This window comes from Eublepharis macularius, chromosome 12, assembly GCF_028583425.1.
Source record: "Eublepharis macularius isolate TG4126 chromosome 12, MPM_Emac_v1.0, whole genome shotgun sequence".
In the NCBI taxonomy this organism is placed as follows: Eukaryota; Metazoa; Chordata; class Lepidosauria; order Squamata; family Eublepharidae; genus Eublepharis; species Eublepharis macularius.
In genome coordinates this window covers 23,710,014-23,728,934 of record NC_072801.1, presented here as the reverse complement: position 1 = coordinate 23,728,934, position 18,921 = coordinate 23,710,014, and the positions used below count along the sequence as shown (strand labels likewise).

General features: G+C 45.6%; 1 protein-coding gene across 2 annotated transcripts; it reads right to left on the bottom strand.

Moving 5' to 3' along the window:
• Positions 1 to 388: 388 nt before the first annotated feature.
• DHRS7B (dehydrogenase/reductase 7B) lies at positions 389 to 18,410 on the bottom strand. 2 transcript variants are annotated; one of them, XM_054995624.1, is made up of 7 exons: positions 18,354 to 18,410; positions 9,334 to 9,506; positions 5,577 to 5,692; positions 4,309 to 4,519; positions 3,725 to 3,817; positions 2,313 to 2,465; positions 389 to 1,954 (listed from the first exon to the last, which is right to left on the bottom strand). In XM_054995624.1, exons 1-7 carry the CDS (start codon positions 18,371 to 18,373, stop codon positions 1,749 to 1,751), a joined length of 972 nt encoding a protein of 323 aa, XP_054851599.1. In that variant the 5' UTR covers positions 18,374 to 18,410; the 3' UTR covers positions 389 to 1,748. The 2 variants fall into 2 exon arrangements, with proteins under 2 accessions (XP_054851599.1, XP_054851600.1); XM_054995625.1 differs by lacking the exon at positions 18,354 to 18,410 and adding an exon at positions 11,209 to 11,281.
• Positions 18,411 to 18,921: the final 511 nt, after the last annotated feature.

Here is an 18,921-nt window from a genome sequence, read left to right as displayed (position 1 = left end):
TGAACTTACCTAATTGCCTTGAGGACTTTTTGAGGTTTATAAACAAACTAAAATAAGTAAAAAGGTTAGTTTTTCCAGCAGGACTGACACGTCTCTGGGCCAGAAAAGCAGCTGTGTATCTTTCTGTCTAGAATAATATTAATTATTAACCTATACTCAGGATTAAAATACTGCCATAACTGTTTTGCTATTTATAGCCAAAATGACACACACACCCCAAGAGTGTGATAGAGATGTCAAAGGATGTGAATGGTGTAAGGATTGCTAATCTTACTGTCCTGTAGACAATATAGAGACTCTGGGTGATGGAAGCTGAAATACGCTGCTCTTGAATTACACAGACAAGTTGTATACATTTACTACAAATAATTTTCTTTTGCAAGAGTCAGACTTGAAAAGGTTTTTTTTAAATGTAGCAGACTGAATACAAAGGTATTACAGATTCCGGGTAAAAGAGTACCAGAAGGGGTTGTATACATGCCATTGACCTAGCACAAGCCAGCTGCTTCAGATTCTCTAGGTGCTTCGGCCCTGTACAGAGCAGGCGATTTAAATGTTCTGGGCTGTCATCGGATATTAAAAAAGCCACATCACGTTAAGCTCTGCCTGAGCTTGTTTTTAGATGCTAGGCTTGGTAAATGGCTGAAGGAGGGCAGCTACAAGTTCTTCAAATAATCAGTTTTATTACACATCTGATGCAGAGTACCAAAGGCGGACAGAACTAATGCGGGGGCACCTGAGTTGCTAGGATAGGCTCCCTAGATGCTTTGAACAAGAGACAAGTCAGTCCCAGGATGTTGTGATTCATGGATACTAAATTCAGACCATGTCACAATGTTTGTGAAAAATACACACTGTTCCTATCTTAATTTGGCTCTTTTAACCCATTTAATAAGTTGGGTCTAGCTATGTTTTCCCTCTGAATTCTTGAGTAATATTTAACACTGGGGTCATATATAACCCTGTTTCCCACCCCCCATGCTTCTCTTCTGCCAAGGACAAGAGCAGCTGTGTTGCCAACACTTGGCACTAGACTGGGTCCAACTTCACATGGCAAAAAAAGGGATGTAATTTTAAGGAGAACTGCTGAAGTCCAGACTTCTGCCACCCTTAGTTTCAACAGCTGGTGGCTTCTGTTTGCAGTCAGTGCTTGGATGGGGCTAGACAAGGAGCTCAATGTTTGCAAGCAGGGCTCTGCTGACCCAGGATTGCTGATTATTGGCCAACAGGTGTAGAGCAAGCACCATAAGCAGTTAGTTCAATTGCTCTCCCTGCAGCACAGAGATACACTGTGCAACAAACACGGAACTCTTGCACTCTGGTCTCCCTAAGAAGTGCTCGAGCACGAATGACGAGCACAGGAAAAGCAAAGTTAAACATGAACATAATTCCCTGCAAGTCTCTCCTAGTCAAGGCCTGTTGAAATGAACGAGAGACCCAAAGCATGCAGCTTTCGTTTGTTTCAACATGCAAGAGAACCCTGCCACCTTCAGCTCTGTGCACTCTACGGTAAAGTCCTTCTCCTGCAGCCGATCCCAGCAAACTTTCTTTAGAGGATGGCCTCTGAAAAGAGCAGCTGTGTTGCCAACACTTGGCACTAGGCTGGGTCCAACTTCACATGGCAAAAAAAGATGTAATTTTAAGGAGACCTGCTGAAGTCCAGACTCCTGCCACCCTTAGTTTCAACAGCTGGTGGCTTCTATTTGCAGTCAGTGCTTGGATGGGGCCAGACAAGGAGCCCTGCTAAGCTACAAATCCTTGTTTTTTCTCTCCTTCCGGGCTCTGGCTGCCATGAAGGTAAAGAAGAGCTTAGGGAAGAGTGTTCGCAGGTACACAGCCAGGGAAGGTGTAAGGCCGGCAACCAGCACCTCCTTTTTCCTCTTCCCCACAGCGCTGAGGACCTCTTGAGCCACCTCTGCAGCTCCCTGCCCTTGGCTGGTGGTCTTGTCCATCACTGTGAAGAATAAAATGAAAAGCCTCTAGTGGAAGGTAGATCTTGGTTACCTCCCAATGCAGCCTCTCCCAGCTTTCAGGTAGCCTCAGGGCACATGAGCTCAGAAAGCCAAGCTCAGCTTTACAGACGTAAGCAGGGGTGGTGGATGAAGAGTCATTTTTATGTTGAAAACAATACAAGATTACCCAGCAACGAAAAGAGGTATGTCCTGTACATCCTACCTTGGTTTTCATACCTTCATTTCTGAACCTGTGCGAAGGTTTCCTAAGGTTTAGCATTCCCTACCCCATTCTCCCCTCCCTGTGTCCTCTATATCTCAATAGATCCCTATGATCTACATATGCAAAGTAGTTCTTACTTCCATACTGGGATCCGTCTCCGGTTATGGCATTGAGGGACAAGTTTGTCTGAATGTAGCCGGGGCTCACGACTGTCACGTCGAGCCCATACTGCTCCACTTCTGCTCGCAGGCAGTCGAAGAAGGCTTGAGTGGCGTGCTTGGAGGCGGCGTCTGGCAAAACAGAGGGGGCCACGAGCGCTGTCAGTCACTGCACTTCACAGTTTTGAATTTAAGCCTCTTGTGGAGCATGCAGTGGCATAAAAGGCATTTAAGCAAGGCAGTGGCAGAAAAAAATACTTTGGATAGAAGAAGATTCTCTGATGGTGATTCTGTCAGCCTGGTGAGGTAGGCCTTTATTCCCGTTTTGCAGATGAGGAACTATTTCCGCCCCAACCCACTCAGGGAGCCAGTGGTCAAAGTGCAATTCAGATCAAATCTAACATGCTCTTCTTTGGACTGTGTGGACTTGTGCCAAATTACAGTATCTAAGATATTTTGTTAGAAGCTTTAACAGAACACACCCTAATTGGAACGACAACGGGGTGGAGATCTGCTGTTTCTCTAAATACTTAAAAATTTGAGAACCGGGAGGGATCATATACCTATACTGGGAACATCCCAGCCCTAAAGTTAAATGCTGCCAATACTGTGATGAGCTATGGGAAGGGGACACGTCTCAGTGGTAGACCATCAGCTTAGCAGGCAGAAGGCCTTGGGCCCCCAAATCCCCAGCATCTCCTTTTAAAAGGATCAAGTAGTAGGTGATGTGAGAGACCTCAGCCTGAGACCCTGGTGAGCTGCTGCCAGTCTGAGTAGACAATACTGACTTTGATGGACTGGTGGTCTGATTCAGTATGAGGCAGCTTCATGTGTGTTCAATTAAAGCAGTATTGGGGAGGCGGGGGCACTACCTACAGGAGGACGGGGAATTGCAGGGCCTGGGAGATCAGGCATCTCCATTTGCTCCTAACCTGCAAACTGCAGGCAACTGGAAGCCATTTCCCATACAGGGAAGGGAGAGGTTTTAACTCTTCAACTTTCACTCAGTTTTGCTATCTGAAACAGAGTTCTGCTTTGCTGTTAGCAATTCAAAGAGAAAGAAAGCATTTTAAAAATGTGATTATTAAAAGGACCTAACAATACAGAAGCCTGGCTTCAAACAGGAAAACCTAGTGGCAGCTGAAGGCCCTGCACAGAGCCCTTGCAGACAATGAAGTCTGCTTGACATAAGCGATGGGGAAACTATTCTTCCCAATGCTAGAGGATGGTTTAAGCCAGACGTTTGTATACAAAATTCCCTTCCCCAAGCACTGCACACTGCCACATCTGGAGGTCCATGATCCTGTTGCTGCACATAAAATGGCACATAAAAACTGTCACCGTGACCATGTGTCCCAAAGCCCCATGCTGCCCCATGCAGTAGGACTTACAGGCAGAGCGGAAAGGAATGGCAATTTTGCCCTGAACGCTGCTAATTGCCACAATGTGGCCTTGTCTCCTCTTGATCATAGAAGGCAGGAGGGCTAAGGAGAGAAAGGGAGAGTTAATGGGAGCAGAGTTAGGAAAATCAGCCATGCACTTGGATTTTGTTTCTTCCCCACGAGTCCTGCTTATACCCACTCTCATTACCCTTATCCATTTCTCTCCAAGGAAGACCTGCCACCATCCACGCCCCCCCCCGCCCCCCAAGACATGGAAACTGAACCACATCATTTATTTCATCCCAGAAGTTAGTCTTTATTTATTCCTGACTCCTGTGGAAACAGTCCCCATGCCTTTGGTTTGGGGGGTCTCTTTTCAGGAAGTCTTTCCACAGTCCTGTCCAGTTGGATCAAAAACCTCCGAAAGTTTTACCCAGAGGCTTTCACGGTTATGTATCCGTTGGGCTCTATCCTCTCTTGCTTCCATTTGGGCAGCCTCGTGTGCCAGTGAAAGAACTGCCTTCGGATTTAACTTACCATACTTTAGGTGGGTGTTAGGGTGGTTAAAATGTTTTTTTAAAGGCATGTTTTACCTTTTGTCAAAGTGACAGGGCCAAAGTAATTGGTTTCCATTACTTTCCGGTCCACCTCCACCACCGTGTCTGCGATGGTGCCTCGATAACTGATGCCAGCATTGTTGATCAAGATGTCCACATGGCCCGTGTGCTTCAAGATCTCCTGGGCAGCGCTGACAATGGCTTTGGTGTCTGAGAGGTCAAAGGTCACAGTGTGATGTTTATGGGGCTGTTTTTTAAAAAAAAGAGAGAGCGTCTACTGTTGAAGTTCGAGTTAGCCTTTATTGGCATATAGCAGCAATTCAAGTTATCCACTTACAAAAAAGAAAGAACAAAGTTAAAAGAATACTGCATTACAAATACATAAATACATTTAGAGCTTATTTCCATGATATCCTTTGACGCGACTTCAAGGCAGAATGGAGAAACTTAGCCACCTTCTCGGTGACTGTTATTTGAACTGGTCTAAGAGGATTAGGGAAATTTCCTGCACTGAGCAGGGGGTTAGACTAGGTGATCTTTGGCGTTTCTTCAAGCTCTATGATTCTATGAAATCCCTGCTCAGCCACTATGACCACTGGGTGCTCATAAACAAGTCAAGAGACCAAAAGTTAGACAGTTGTGTCCTAGACTGCCTTGAAGAAGTTCTAGAAAGACTTGATTTGGAGAAAAGTTCTTCACATTCCCCTATATCACAAGAACTTGGAAGTCACTTGGTGAAACGGACCAGCGAGAGGTTTCAGGACAAGCGCTTCTTTCTATTACACAAAATTAACTTATTGTTGCAAGATGCGACGGACATTGCTAGTTCTGATGGCTTCCAAAAAAAAGCTTCAGGAAAAAGAGTTTCAGGCACCAGAGGAAGAGTTTCCTTTATTCTCAAGCATTTTTTGTAGAATGTGCACAGAAGATAAAACGATGTGTGTAGATGGGGGGAACTATGCGAGCAGTAGTTATAAGATAGCAGGAGTGCTACACCTGCTCTAGGCAAAAACAAGCAAGAGTCTCTATGGTCTGCTTCTGAACATTCCCCACACTGGTCTGGGGACTGTCTTTGTGTTGTATGTATGTACACATGTAGATTTTTTTAAAAGTGGAAGATCAATGCTACCTCCTTCAGCAGGCAGCGGCTCTCCAGCAGAGGTCACTTCCAGTCCTGCCTCCCAAGAGCCCCCTTTTAAACTAGAAATGGCAGAATTAGAACTTGGGAGCCTTCTCTGCAAACAGCTAAGCTCCAGCCCCCTCTCCCATCAGCTCCGCCTCTTACCCCCCTCACCCATTCTTACGTTCTTGGAATGGCCAGCAGTAGCAGAGAGCTCCCGTAGTAGGTCCTGCAACCTCTCCCCATTCCTGCCGCACAGCACCAGTTTCGATCCAGCAGCATGGAAAGCTTTGGCACATTCTTGGTGGCGAGGCAAGAGAGAGAAAGGACAGCACGTGAGGAGTAGGCCTAGGGTTGCCAACTTTCACGTAGTGGCTGGAGATCTCCTGGAATTACAACATCTCAAGGCTACAGAAATCAGTTCACCTGGAGAAAATGGCTGTTTTCTAAGGTAGACTTTTAGGCATTGTAACTTGCTGAAATACCTCCCATCCTCAACTCCACCCCCCAAAAACTCCAGGAATTTCCCAACCTGGACCTGGCAACTCTAAGAAGTAGCCTTGTGTCACTTTCTTTCTTTCTTTCTTACTCCGCTCTTCTGATCTACAAGTCTTAAGTAGTGTTCTTCAAACATAACTGAAAATATCAGGAAGAAAGGAAGAATTCAGGCCAGAGAAGGTTAGCACGTAAACTATAAAAAGGCTGATTTCTTATAAGTTGACTGGATTCTCACGGCCTGAACTAAAAATTTGGCTAAAATGAGTAGATTTTCCGCTCTTGAGTCTGTTAGCAATTTAAGAACTAAAATATCTAGTGTAGACTTTGTCCAACATAATGCCAGGATTTTGATCCATTTCTGTCTCTCCTTGTTGTACTAGGGACATTCAAATAAAACATGGGTTACAAATTCGACAGCAACTAGACTGCAGCCACAATATCTATTTGAGAAAGGTATACCAAAATGCGACCTTTAGAGACTGCAGAAGGTAATGCATTTAGTCTTGCAAGCATAATTGCTCATCTATATTTTGGAACTGTTAAGCCAAACTAATACATTGGAATCGTAAAATTTGGAGGGATCCCCATACAGAGGGAAGAACAAACCCTTCTGGCTCTACGAACAGTGCTGTTTGTGTCTATTTCATAATTAATTCCTTGATGGTTTTACGAGCTGAAGGCCATCCTAGAGCAGCGATTACATCCTCTGAACCCTGTATAATATTCAGTTTTCCTTCTACTGCTTGGCTCCACGCACTAGAGTAGTTATCATGCTTCGTGTAAAACAGTAAGCTATTGTTCTCTGAGAACATTATCTTGAGCTCAGTGTTCAGAGTCAGAATCCAAGCTCTAGCTTCAATAGAATGAGGCCCCAATTCTAATCTGAGGGCACTGCCTGCCACATACTTCGGTATTCCACATATTTGGCGTAAAAACTGTATTAGCGGTCGATCTATAGTTTCATCTATTTTATGACTCCACACTGCTGCTCCGTATAGTCTTTGGGTATTACTTTGGTGTTAAAAACTGTAATTGCAGCTGGAATGTATCGTCCACTTTTTCTACAGAAGAATCGCTTTAATGCTGCCCCAGAAGACGCTGCTGATGCTGTAACAGCCTTGCACTGGGGCTTCCAGGATAAGTGATCATCAAAAGTTACTCCAAGATACTTGAAAGATCTGACCTGCTCCAATTCGGTGTTGTCTCAAATCCGTTTATATTTTCAGTCTCTTCTCTGTTTTTGTAAAAACAAGAATCTTTGACTGAGCAACGTTAATTGTCAGGCCATGTTCCCAACAGTAGTTGGAAAAAGATTGTATTAGCTTTCAAAGCCCAATAAGAGATCATGGTATTAAAACTGCATCATCGGCAGAGAGAGTAATATAGGAATTTCTAGAGCTCCCAAATTTGGCAGATGGAATTTATCTTGTTTAAGAGCAGGTGCCAGGTCGTTCAGATATAAATTAAAAAGGACTGGAGCTGTTAGGCATCCTTGCTTAACACTGGATCTCTTCGTAAATGTCCATGAAAGTTGTCCCTCTGGCCCGCATCTAACCTGACCAGTTGGATCATCATATAGCATCTGAATTAGCCATAGCAATCTATGATCAATTTTGGTTTGAAATGCAGATTTCGAATCCACAAAGGCAGCACATAACTTTCCTCTGGTATAGCCTTGCATCCCTGTTTCCTCAGTTTCGGTGGTGGTTGTGGTATGCATTCTCTTTCTATATAAAAGGCAAGCCATATTGCCAACGACTCACTTTTTATCCTGGTGCACCTGCACAGGAACACCACGATAAAAACTGACTCGTTGGCAATATGGCCTCCAGAGGGTGCCGCAGCGACAGCAAGGACAGGCGAGCCGGTCCGTCCCTCTGGAGGGCACCACGGCGGCAGAAAAGCCAGGCAAACTGGTGTGTCCCTCCAGAGGGCACCACTGCAGTGGGAAGGCCAGCATTCCTGTGCTCTGTTTTTTTAGGGCCCTTTTTTAAAAAAAACGGGCCCTGTTGCTACTTCAAATATATAATGCAAAGCACTCCAGAACTGGCATGAAATAACCTCTCTTGTCCTCTGTACAGATTTATTTTATGCATCTCTTCAAATTTTGTATTTCATTTTGTGATTTAGAGGCTGAGCTAGTGAGCTAAGTTTGGGTAAAAAGCAAAGCTAAGAGCCCAGGACAGCATTAATGCGGTTACAGTCCCATTTCATCCTCTCCTTCTGAGGTGCATCAGACTGAGAGGAAGAGAATATATGACTTGCCCAAGAATACCAAGTTACCTTCATGGGATCCGAATCCAGGTCCTTTCTGTTCCAATAATTCTAGCCCCTATACCACAGAGCTGTATGTTTGCCCTTCTGATCTACTAGACCAAGCACTTCTTATGGAAAAGTGACCCCATTAACCTCCAGCATAATATTTTTTATATTTACTGTATTTATACCCCACCTTTCTCCCCAATGGATCCCCAAGGTGGCTTACATAATTCTCTCTTCCATTATATCCCCACAACAATTTTGTAAGATAGTTTAAGCTGAGAGAGTGTGACTGGCCTCAAGTCATCCAGCAAGCTTCCATGGCAGATCCGGGATTCGAACCTGAGCCTCCCAGATCCTAATCCAACATATTAACCCTCTAACCACTACACCATGCTGGTTCTCGGCATCCTGAAAGCCTCGACCTTTGAGCCTGCAAATGCATGTTTCTAGTTCTCATGCTGTGCCCAGGAGCTTGGGATTAAATAGGCAATATCTATGAAGGCTTAGTCTGTTTTTCCTTTGGGGGGAAAAAAAGAAACAATTTCGACTTTCCTTTCCCCATCCTTTTAATGGCCAGGAAATGGGATTTCAGTCCATGCAGAGATCCTGAACTCTCCTCCATGGCCTCAGTTTCCTGCCCCTATACCCCTTGCCAATCTTTATAGTCTCTCCGCCTTCAATTCTGCTAAAAAGTTTCACAGTCTTGGAAAGCCAGTTTCATGTACATTTTACTTAATTTCTGGGCATCATGAGCATGACCCTGCTCCCCAATTTTTAAGCCGCTGCTTTAAAAAAAATGAACAAGCCAATTAATCTTTCTCCTATCGATACTTAAGTGGTTTAGTCTTTCCTACTCTGACAGCTTTCCTTACTCATCCAAGATCTATCAGTAGGTCCCCTCTTGGAAAACTACCTGACAAGGACAGTGAATGTGGAAGGCAGGCTGCTCTGTTTTCAAGAAGGGCATTGCCCTTACCCTGGGAAAGGGAGCGACATCAGCTCAGCTTCTGCAAAGCAGAAAATTAACACCCCTGTGGGGTTAAACCCAATGATGCCCATCGGCAAGACATGTTATTTGGCCTGAGGGCAGTCTGGCTGAGTCAGAAGAATTTATCACAAGAACAAGAAGAGTGACTCCAGAAAGTGAGCGCACTGAAGGAACCCTCCCCCAGAAGACTTACCTTTCCCGAGACCCGAAGTCGCTCCAGTAATCACCACTACCACGTCTTTGAGGTAGGCTCTTGCTCGCATTCGCTGCAGCAGCCAAAACAGGCTGTAGACCCCCAAGCTGCCAAACAACAGCGGAAGAATGACTGCGGCGAGATCCATCAGCTTCCCTCTGTGGCAGTTCCTCCTGGAGTCATGAGAAAGAAAAGCAGGCCAAGTGAGACCTCTCCCCAGCCTTCGGTTTCAGAACATCCTCATGCAACAGAACTAACCCAAAGAAGCTGCTTTTGGGGACTTAGTTGGCAGGATGTAAAAACTAGCGAACTCAGCGGCCAAGCGGGCAGGAAAATCAGCTGGCTAAACGTCCTCTGGATTTCTTCTGTGTACTGCCTACCCTCGCTTTTTGTTGTGCCTGCAAGAAAGCCTTTGGGAATTTTAGGGAAAGGCAGTGGGCACCGCCAGAAAAATGGCTGCCACAGCTGGCTGGGCCAAGAAATGCTCAGTGATTGTCCTAGGGACTGACCCTTTGCTAGTAAAGTCAAAGCACAGGGAGCTGCCCAAATCTCGGCACAGAGGTCTTTTTTTAAAGTTAAAAATCTCAACCTGAGAAGATCACAGCAGCAGATGACACCAACTGCAGATGATCATAGGAACCATCCAAAGCCACAAAACAAAATGTAAGCAAAGTTTCAATGAAACCTACACATACATAATAGCCATGACCTTCAGCGGCTCATCTACATCGATCCCCATCTACCGTCTCTTTGCAGCTCAGCCTCAATAAAAGGGAACACCTCTAAACAAACAGGTACCAGCCAGGATAGTTACATGCCATCACCGTAACGTGCAGACTATGGACACTTAGAATAACCATCATGAACAGGTTAAATGCAAATGCATTTAAAGGAGCCCTGATTCCAGGCTACTTCTGTGGGCTTTTTAAAAGCTACTTCGGGGTTTTTAATTTATATTTTCTTTCAGTATTTATGCACTGTCTGCAAACCTTGGTTTCCAAAACTATATACAGTGGTCATGGTTAAACCAGATACAGATACCTATACAGTAAAACAAAATTTAAAATCCTCCCAAATCCACAGAATGCATTAAAGAGGAAGGGGATGTGCCATTATTTCCCCGTCTGCCATTTCTCTGTTCCTTGTCTATGCGGTGTCAAACTTGGTAAACCTGCATTTTAAGCCTGAAAGGGAAGGAATCCTGATAGAAGGGAGAGAGACAATTTGGTCCAGAAATCTGCCACATCTCCACTCAAAATCAAACCCATTTTGAAACAGCTTTTTAAAAAACCTAAAAAAGAGGCTCTGCTACGGAATACATGGAGTGAGCCAGTGTGGCGTAGTGGTTAGAGCACCAGACTAGGATCTGGGAGACCCAGGTTCAAATCCCCACTCTGCCCTGAAAGCTGGCTGGGTGACCTTGGGCCAGTCACATACTCTCAGCCTAACCTACCTCACAAAGCTGTCGTGAGGATAAAATGGAGGAGATTAATGTAAGCTGCTTTGGTTCTTAATTGGGGGGAAAGGCAGAGTATTAAAACAGATTAAAACAAAAATAGAACAACCCTATTTTTATGCACCTACAAGTTGGCCAGGGGAGCTTCCTAAACTGCAATCACTTTTCAACCTCTTAATCCTCACCGGCTCATGAATTCTATTTACATTTTTAATAATATTTTCTAATATATAAAATTCTGATTAAAAGAAACTCAACACTTAATAAATTACCCCCGACTTATCTTAATAATATCAAGCTATCTACAGATATCTATCTTATGCTTCAAAAAACCAGGCACAAACTCCACTCCAAGCACAAGGCAGCAGCCAGACACCAAGGCAGGCAAGAGGGAGGGGGGAAGGAAAATGGCACACCACCTTATGGACAGCTGGGCCCAAGGAGGAAAAGTCTCTGAAGCCGCAGTCAGAGAAAATACCTTTGCGCACACTGGATCTCTTGATGCTGGAGAGAGGTTAGCCCCAAACAAACTTGGTGCCAGGTTAAGGAATTCCATTTTGCCACTGTACAAACTGTCTATAGGGAGAGCATTTAGTCAGCTTCAGAATCTATCTAGAACAGTTTTATTTTGCCGCCACCCCCTTTACAAGGAGTTTACATGGCTCTCCTGTCTCATTCTGCCCTCACAACAACCTTGTGAGGCAGAGAGAGAAAAACTGGTCTATGGCCACCAGTAAGCATCCATGGCGGTGTAGAGAAGCAAACCCGGGTATCCAAGTTCTCAATCCGACACTCAAAACGGTTGTACCATGCTAGTGCAGAAACTAAGAATGCCAAGAGAAGTTTAAAGCTGTTTAAGATGACACAAAACAGGGAGGGGATGGACATGGAAACTTGGAAAAGAAAGCTGTTTGATAGATCCAGAGGAGTTAGCCGTGTTAGTCTGTAGTAGCAAAATAGTAGAGTCCAGCAGCACCTTTAAGACTAACCAGCTTTATTGTAGCATAAGCTTTCAAGAGCCACAGTTCTCTCCGTCAGATGCATCTGATGAAGAGAGCTGTGGCTCTTGAAAGCTTATGCTACAATAAAGTTGGTTAGTCTTAAAGCTGTTTGAGCTTCCCAAGGCATCTGTCCAGTGAGACCCATGTTGTGTTTTCTGCAGTTTAGGATTATGCAGGCAAAATTAAGCAAGTTGGCTGTGATGGAGGAAGAATAAAATTTGATTTAGTAGTTCAAGGCCTTATCAGGTGTGTGACCCAGCCCAAGCCCACCCTTGTCAAGGGCCCTGTATTTCCAGGACAGCTTTGAGCACCCTCCTCCAAGGATCCTGATACAATCAACAGCAACTTAACAGCATCCATTTTTGACCTTCCTCTTGCCACTGTTTCTCTCTCAGCAACTTAATGCAGGCAAGTGGCTGAAAAGGACTTTGAAGCAGGAAAAAGAAGAAACTTTCCACAACAGCCTGAGACACAGCCTCTGGGGCTACTTGCTTGCCACAGATTAATTTAAAAGGTCCAGTGAAGTGATTGGTTAAATGCAGGGCTTTTTTTCAGCTGGAACGCGGTGGAATAGAGGTCCGGAACCTCTTGAAAATGGTCACGTGGCTGGTGGCCCCGCCCCCTGATCTCCAGACAGAGGGGAGTTGAGATTGCCCTCCGCGCTGGCGTGGAGGGCAATCTAAACTCCCCTCTGTCTGGAGTTCAGGGGGCGGGGCCACCAGCCATGTGACCGTTTTCTCCGAGGGCAACCCACTGAGTTCCACTACCTCTTTCCCCAGAAAAAAAGCCCTGGTTAAATGTACCAACAAAATTTAGCACCAGGAAAAATCATGAATTTGCAGCAGTCCCAGTGATTCACATTGGAAACTGAAATGCTCAGCTTCCCGACCCCCAACAAGCAGAGATTGCAAAGTACCTGGTGGTGGTGGTGGTGGAAGGGGGAGGGGAGATACTAGGATTTCAAACTCTAATCCCATAATATCCAGACTAAGCAATGCCTTCCTACATCATCACGATACAGGAAGTATGCCTGTATCTACAAATCCAACATGGGAATGTCTTAGAGGCCCATCAACATCCCAGAAGGAGACGGACATACCGAGTCTTGGTCTGTCTGCTCCTTGCCTTACTCCCGCCTCATTTCTGGAGAAAGAGATTGACAGCAGCTACGAGTCAGTTAAAGGGAGGGTGTCAGGAAGATTCGCTTGTATACAGAAGTCTGCAGGCAGATGGAAAGGGGGTACCAGACTGTGCATCCCCCACCCCTCCCATAATTCCTCTCGGACCCCAAGACTGACTGCTTCATGACCGATTCCTGTTTATTTAATATGGACCCAGGCCCCCACAGGTGTGTCCGGTAGAGCAGTACTCTCAAACCCAGGACAGTGATAGTGCAGCCAGAGAGGGTTTCCCTGGGAGGAACATGATAGCATGGGGAATGCCTTTACTCAGCTGCGGAGCAGCCTGCTGATGCCCTCTTCTTTGGTCAGCAACTCAAGTGAAGAAGCAACTTTCCTGAAAGAAAGTGAATATAACAGGGCAGACAAGGAGCTCATCTCCTTCCCGTCAACAGCTGTTTTCTGCACTCCAGGCAGCTACATCGCCCCAAGCTGGCACTGTCTGACTTGTTATTGTAGGGCAGGCAGGAGGAACAGGGAGAAGACAGGCTGTTTTGTTCCAATACACCAGCCAAATTAACATATGCAGTGTGCCCCCAGCCACGAGTTGTGATTTTTCACCCTCATGTTAACATGCACATGTAACCCTTGCTATATTTAGAGAGCCATAAATATTTGTCAATTTAGCTGACACCTTGCCCCCCCCCCACCTCATTCCCACTATGATATTCTCAGTTCTGCTTTCTGGACAAATTACCTTGAGCAGTCTAACAATTATGCAGCACAAGAAGTGGAATGGGGGTATTTTCCTGGGGGTATCATTTAGCCTGGCTATAGTCTAAATGGCTAATCACAAGGCTGCCAACCTCTAGGTGGTGGCTGGAGATATGCCATGGTTTCAACTGATCTCCAGACCACAGAGATCAGTTTCCCTGGAGAAAATGGCGGGTTTGGAAGGTGGACTATATGGCATTAAACCTCGCTCTCTCCAGGCTCCATCCCCCAAATTTCCAGGAATTTCCCAACCTAGAGGTGGCAACACTACTAATGACTCAACTGATTACTGGCAAGACTGGTAATTGAATATAACTCTAATTGTTAACACATATCCAATTTCCAGCATGGTGTAGTGGTTAGAATGTCAGGCTAAGATTTGGGAAACCTCCGTTTGAATCCTCACTCTGCCATGGAAGCCCCTTGGGGTGAACGTGAGCCATTCACTTGCTCTAAGCCTAGCCAACCTCACGGGGTTGCTGATGCAATGATAAAATGGAAGAGGGAAGAACTAGGCTGCAGGTCGCTGCAGGTCCTCTTTAGGGCACAAAGCAGGGCAAACATATCTAAATAAATAAATAGACTGGCTACCTCGTATCTGCAAATGTATTTTTTCCCCAAAAGACAGGGAGGCAATAAAGAAGCAATAGAAGACATCACAATACAGCTAAGGTAAAACCCTTATGGCAAAAAGAAAAATTCCAGTAACAGCATAGAAAATTGTTCCCCTCTGCAACAAGTCTAGGCAAACACGCCAAACTTTTCTTTCGTATGTGCAACACTTCTTGGTTCAGTTGGTTTGTAATAGGCCAATACCGGTCAGGGTACTCATTTGCATTACAAAAGCCCATTTCACAGTTACAACCAAGCAGGCCTTTGAGGTCCAAAGGCCATTCAAGCCTCAACTGTGGAAATGTCATTTGCGGGGAAGCAGGAATGGAAGTGTAATCCCATTGTAGTTGTGTTAAAACAGTACAAGATCTTGCCTGCTCACCCCCTGCAGTCTGAAGACCACTCCTTCCTTCTTCCCCTTCTCCCCGCAAATGTTCTCTTTCAGAAGCATGTCCTGCCTGGGGATCTGTCTCAAAGGCTTTGACAGAGGGCCAAGAGACTTCAGTAGGGAAGCAGCCGCCTGCCAAACGGACTCAACTCTAATGCGGGTGCAAGTGACCAAAAACGGCCTCCAAGAACAAGCCTCAGAAATGTAGCATTACATTTTGGATATAGGGCCAATTCCAATTCATTCAGAGGCACTTTTCCCTGACAGGCACTTCTTTGTCTGTCGCATATGGTTCCACATAACTGCAGCTGGGATAGAGTAGATGTTGTAACCAGAAAAGCCAGAGAAATGTGGTGATGTGGCAGAAATCAGCACACCCTCCCATGCCCTGCCTTCTTTCCGAGGCTGAGCCTTGATCAGGAAAGGCCAGGTTCAAATGCTGCTGCTACCATGAACTCACTAGCCAGCATACATGTAAGAGCTAAATTTATTGACTCACTTATTCATTTCTCCTCCAGCTTTCTCCCCAGGGGGGGACCCAAAGTGGCTGATATTGTTCTCTTCTCCAATTTTAGCCTCACAACAACCAGATGAGGTAGGCTAGGCTTAGAATGTATGACTGGCCTATGGTCACCCAGCAAGCTTACATGGTCTCCCAGATCCTAGTCCAGCACTCTAACCACTACACACTGGGGGAAAAAAAGAAAGCACATATAGACACTGGGCAGGGGGTTGGACTAGATGGTCTGTATGGCCCCTTCCAACTCTATGATTCTATGATCAGCCTTGATCAGGAAAGGCCAGGTTCAAATGCTGCTGCTACCATGAACTCACTAGCCAGCATACATGTAAGAGCTAAATTTATTGACTCACTTATTCATTTCTCCTCCAGCTTTCTCCCCAGGGGGGGACCCAAAGTGGCTGATATTGTTATCTTCTCCAATTTTAGCCTCACAACAACCAGATGAGGTAGGCTAGGCTGAGAATGTATGACTGGCCTATGGTCACCCAGCAAGCTTACATGGTCTCCCAGATCCTAGTCCAGCACTCTAACCACTACACACTGGGGGGAAAAAAGAAAGCACATATAGACACTGGGCAGGGGGTTGGACTAGATGGTCTGTATGGCCCCTTCCAACTCTATGATTCTATGATTCTATGAAGCCCATATTTGCTGGCTAAGAGAACAGCAGGCTAAAAGCTAGACAGTCTTTCCTCTTGCTCCTCTGCATCATAAACGATGATGCAGCCGGACCACACTTGCACACGCTTCTTCTGCTCCCTAAATATAGCTCCCAGCTGTGCCACTTTGTCTGGCACTGCAAGCCTGGGTTCCACTCCATTCTTTGCCTGTCCAAGGTGTTGATCAGCAGTGCAGTGAGTGCTGGAGCTAAGGGCCGGGCGCACACAGCAGAATGTGTTGTCCGATCAAACGTAGCAATAGAGGTCTGTACACATATATCTGGTTGGCTTTTCCCCATCAATACATCAGATTCCTTCATCCTCTTGTCTACGCACATCTCTCCTCTGAGGTCTGTTTTCTCTCCCTTACAATCCTTTCCTGACTCAATTCTTCCAAAACATTCCCTTCCGCTCTCTTATCTTGCCTTCTTCCCTATCCTCCTTGGCATTTCTCTAGTCTTTCAGTACCTCCACCAGTAACGGGAAGAAACCTTTCTGCTTCCCATCTGTGACATCAGGGCAACTCAGCCAATCGTGGCTACGGGTGTCATCATCTCTTGCTACAGCTGTACACTATAGATAGGCCCAGTCTTTATTCAGGCAGTTGTAAGCACATGCCATACATACTAGAATGCACTAGTAACCGATGAAAGGGACACACAGTATGAACTCCTGTACTGCTGAAAATTCTTGCTGATGATCTCCTATCTGAAGTTTTATTTTTTTCCCTCTATACTTTTAGAACAGTGACTCAAATTTGTAAAGACTGTACATATTGAATGACATTAATGATAAAACAAAAGAAAATTGGGGTGAAAGATTACTGTCGTTGCTCTACATTCTCTAAAATACAGAAACAAACTTGTCCCCCTCCCCTGAACATTTCCAAGCATCTGCAGACTAAAACATTTTTCCTAAGCAAGTTACACAACATGAATTCAGTTGCCCAAGCCCAACATATGATTCAGGATGTCATCACTAAACAAATGACAAGCGTGTACTTATTACACAGCAAACATAAATGTGATTTAGAATTAACAGGCTAATCTTGCTGTCTTTTCCTGACCATTTCTTTTCAACCATGTGTATTTCTAATCCTCACCCTAAGGATCAAGGTACTAATTAAAACCATGCATTTTTAATAGCTTACTAAAGAATCACAGGGCTTCACTGTCTAGTGCCGCATCACTAGATTTATGCAGAAAGTTGCTTATTTTCCTGATGACTGCCAGACTGATGTTAAAAATGGTCTGATACTGTAATAAGAGCGGTTCCGTGTGTGCCCTTGGTTTAAATCACCTGTTCACTAGGTGGCCATTGCCAAGTCACTCTCAGCCCCCCTCCCTCCCAATGTGCAATTTACTGGCCTACCTCACAGGGCTGCAAGGAGTATAAAAATGAGTGTATATAAAGTGCTTTGAACAGGGAAAATGCAGCACGGATGCTCACTATTCATTTTTAAGGAACCACAAGAATCTTCATTGCAAACAGATATGCTTCTGTGTTAATGTCGTGGGGAGGGAGGTATTAATGATGAAGGTGATGACTGCATAGAAAAGCTTGTGATCTCTCCCACCTGCAATCCCTGGTAATGCTTCCAAACAGAGAAATAAGACTGCAAGCCTGATAGGCAATTTCTCTGTTTCTCTTGGAGCCTCTTTTCCCCTGCTCTTTTCCTGAGAGCCAGTTTGGTGTAGTGGTTAAGCACGGGGGACTCTAATCTGGAGAGCTGGGTTTGATTCCCCACTCCTCCACTTGAAGCCAGCTGGGTGACCTTGGGTCAGTCACAGCTTCTAGCTCTCTTAGTCCCACCCACCTCACAGAGTGTTTTGTGGGGATAATAAGGTCATAGTTTGTAAACTGCTCTGAGTGGGTGTTAAGTCATCCTGAAGGGCGGTATATAAATCGAATGTTGTTATTATTATTATTAAAAACATAATCATAGCATGCCTTTCCAATGCAGAGAAAGACACCAGCCCCCACCTTCCTGCCCAAGCTAGGCTCGCCTATCTCCAGACAGAACCTGGAGATCTCTTAGAATGGATCTCCAGAGCACAGTTCCACCAGACAAAGTGGCAGATTTGGAGGGTGGACTCTGGCATTATACCCAGCTGAGGACTTTCCCCTCCCGTTAGGGTTGCCAACCTTCAGGTGGCGCCTGGAGAGTCCCCAGAATTACAAATGATCTCCAGACTACTGAGATCAATTCTTCTGGAGAAAATGGCTGCTTTAGAGAGGGGACTCTGTGGTTTTATACCACCCTGAGGTCCCTCCCCTCCCCAACCCCGCTCTCCCGACCCTCCACCCCCAAATCTCCAGAAATGTCCCAGCCCGGAATAGCCCAAGCCCATACGCTTGTACTTGGGAAAGAGCCCTCAACCCTCCTCCATATGCCCCACTGCTTGGGGGCGGGGGGAGCCACTCCCCAAGTCATAACTATGACCAGGATTTGGAAAATGCGACCCCCCCTCCCCTATCCGACTCATTACCTGGCAACCACCGTCACCATGACCACGCACCCGGAAGCAGGCTGACCTCTCCCCTCCCTTCAGCTGACCCAATCAACACACGCCTTCCACTCCTCCAGAGAGAGGCGGAGCCGGTTCGAGAAACCAGCCAATAGGAAGCTTGCGGAAGCGCCCAGCTGGGGGACCCAAAAAAGCAGTGGGCCGATAGCGAGGAGGGTTCACATCTGTTTAACGTCCTCTTTCCTGGTATCAGGAGCTCTGCGCTTAGGGTTCCGGAAGAGAAAAGGACACACAGAGTTGGACTCCTGGAACTCAGACCCAGCCCTTTAAAAACCTACATGTCTAACTTGACCCTTGGCATTGACGGGATCGGGTTGCCAGCGAGGGAGGTTTCAAGTTACTGTATATAGCGCAGCGCCAGCGTGTAAGTGTGTGCATTCAAACATTCCTAAGAATAAAGTATAGTTTTTCCGAAAGATAAAGTAAATGCTAAAGATAACCAGCACCCTGCTAATATTAAGCCAGCTAGATAATGTTGCCAACCTCCAGGTGGGAAACCCAAAAAAGCAACAGGAGCAACCCTCAAGGA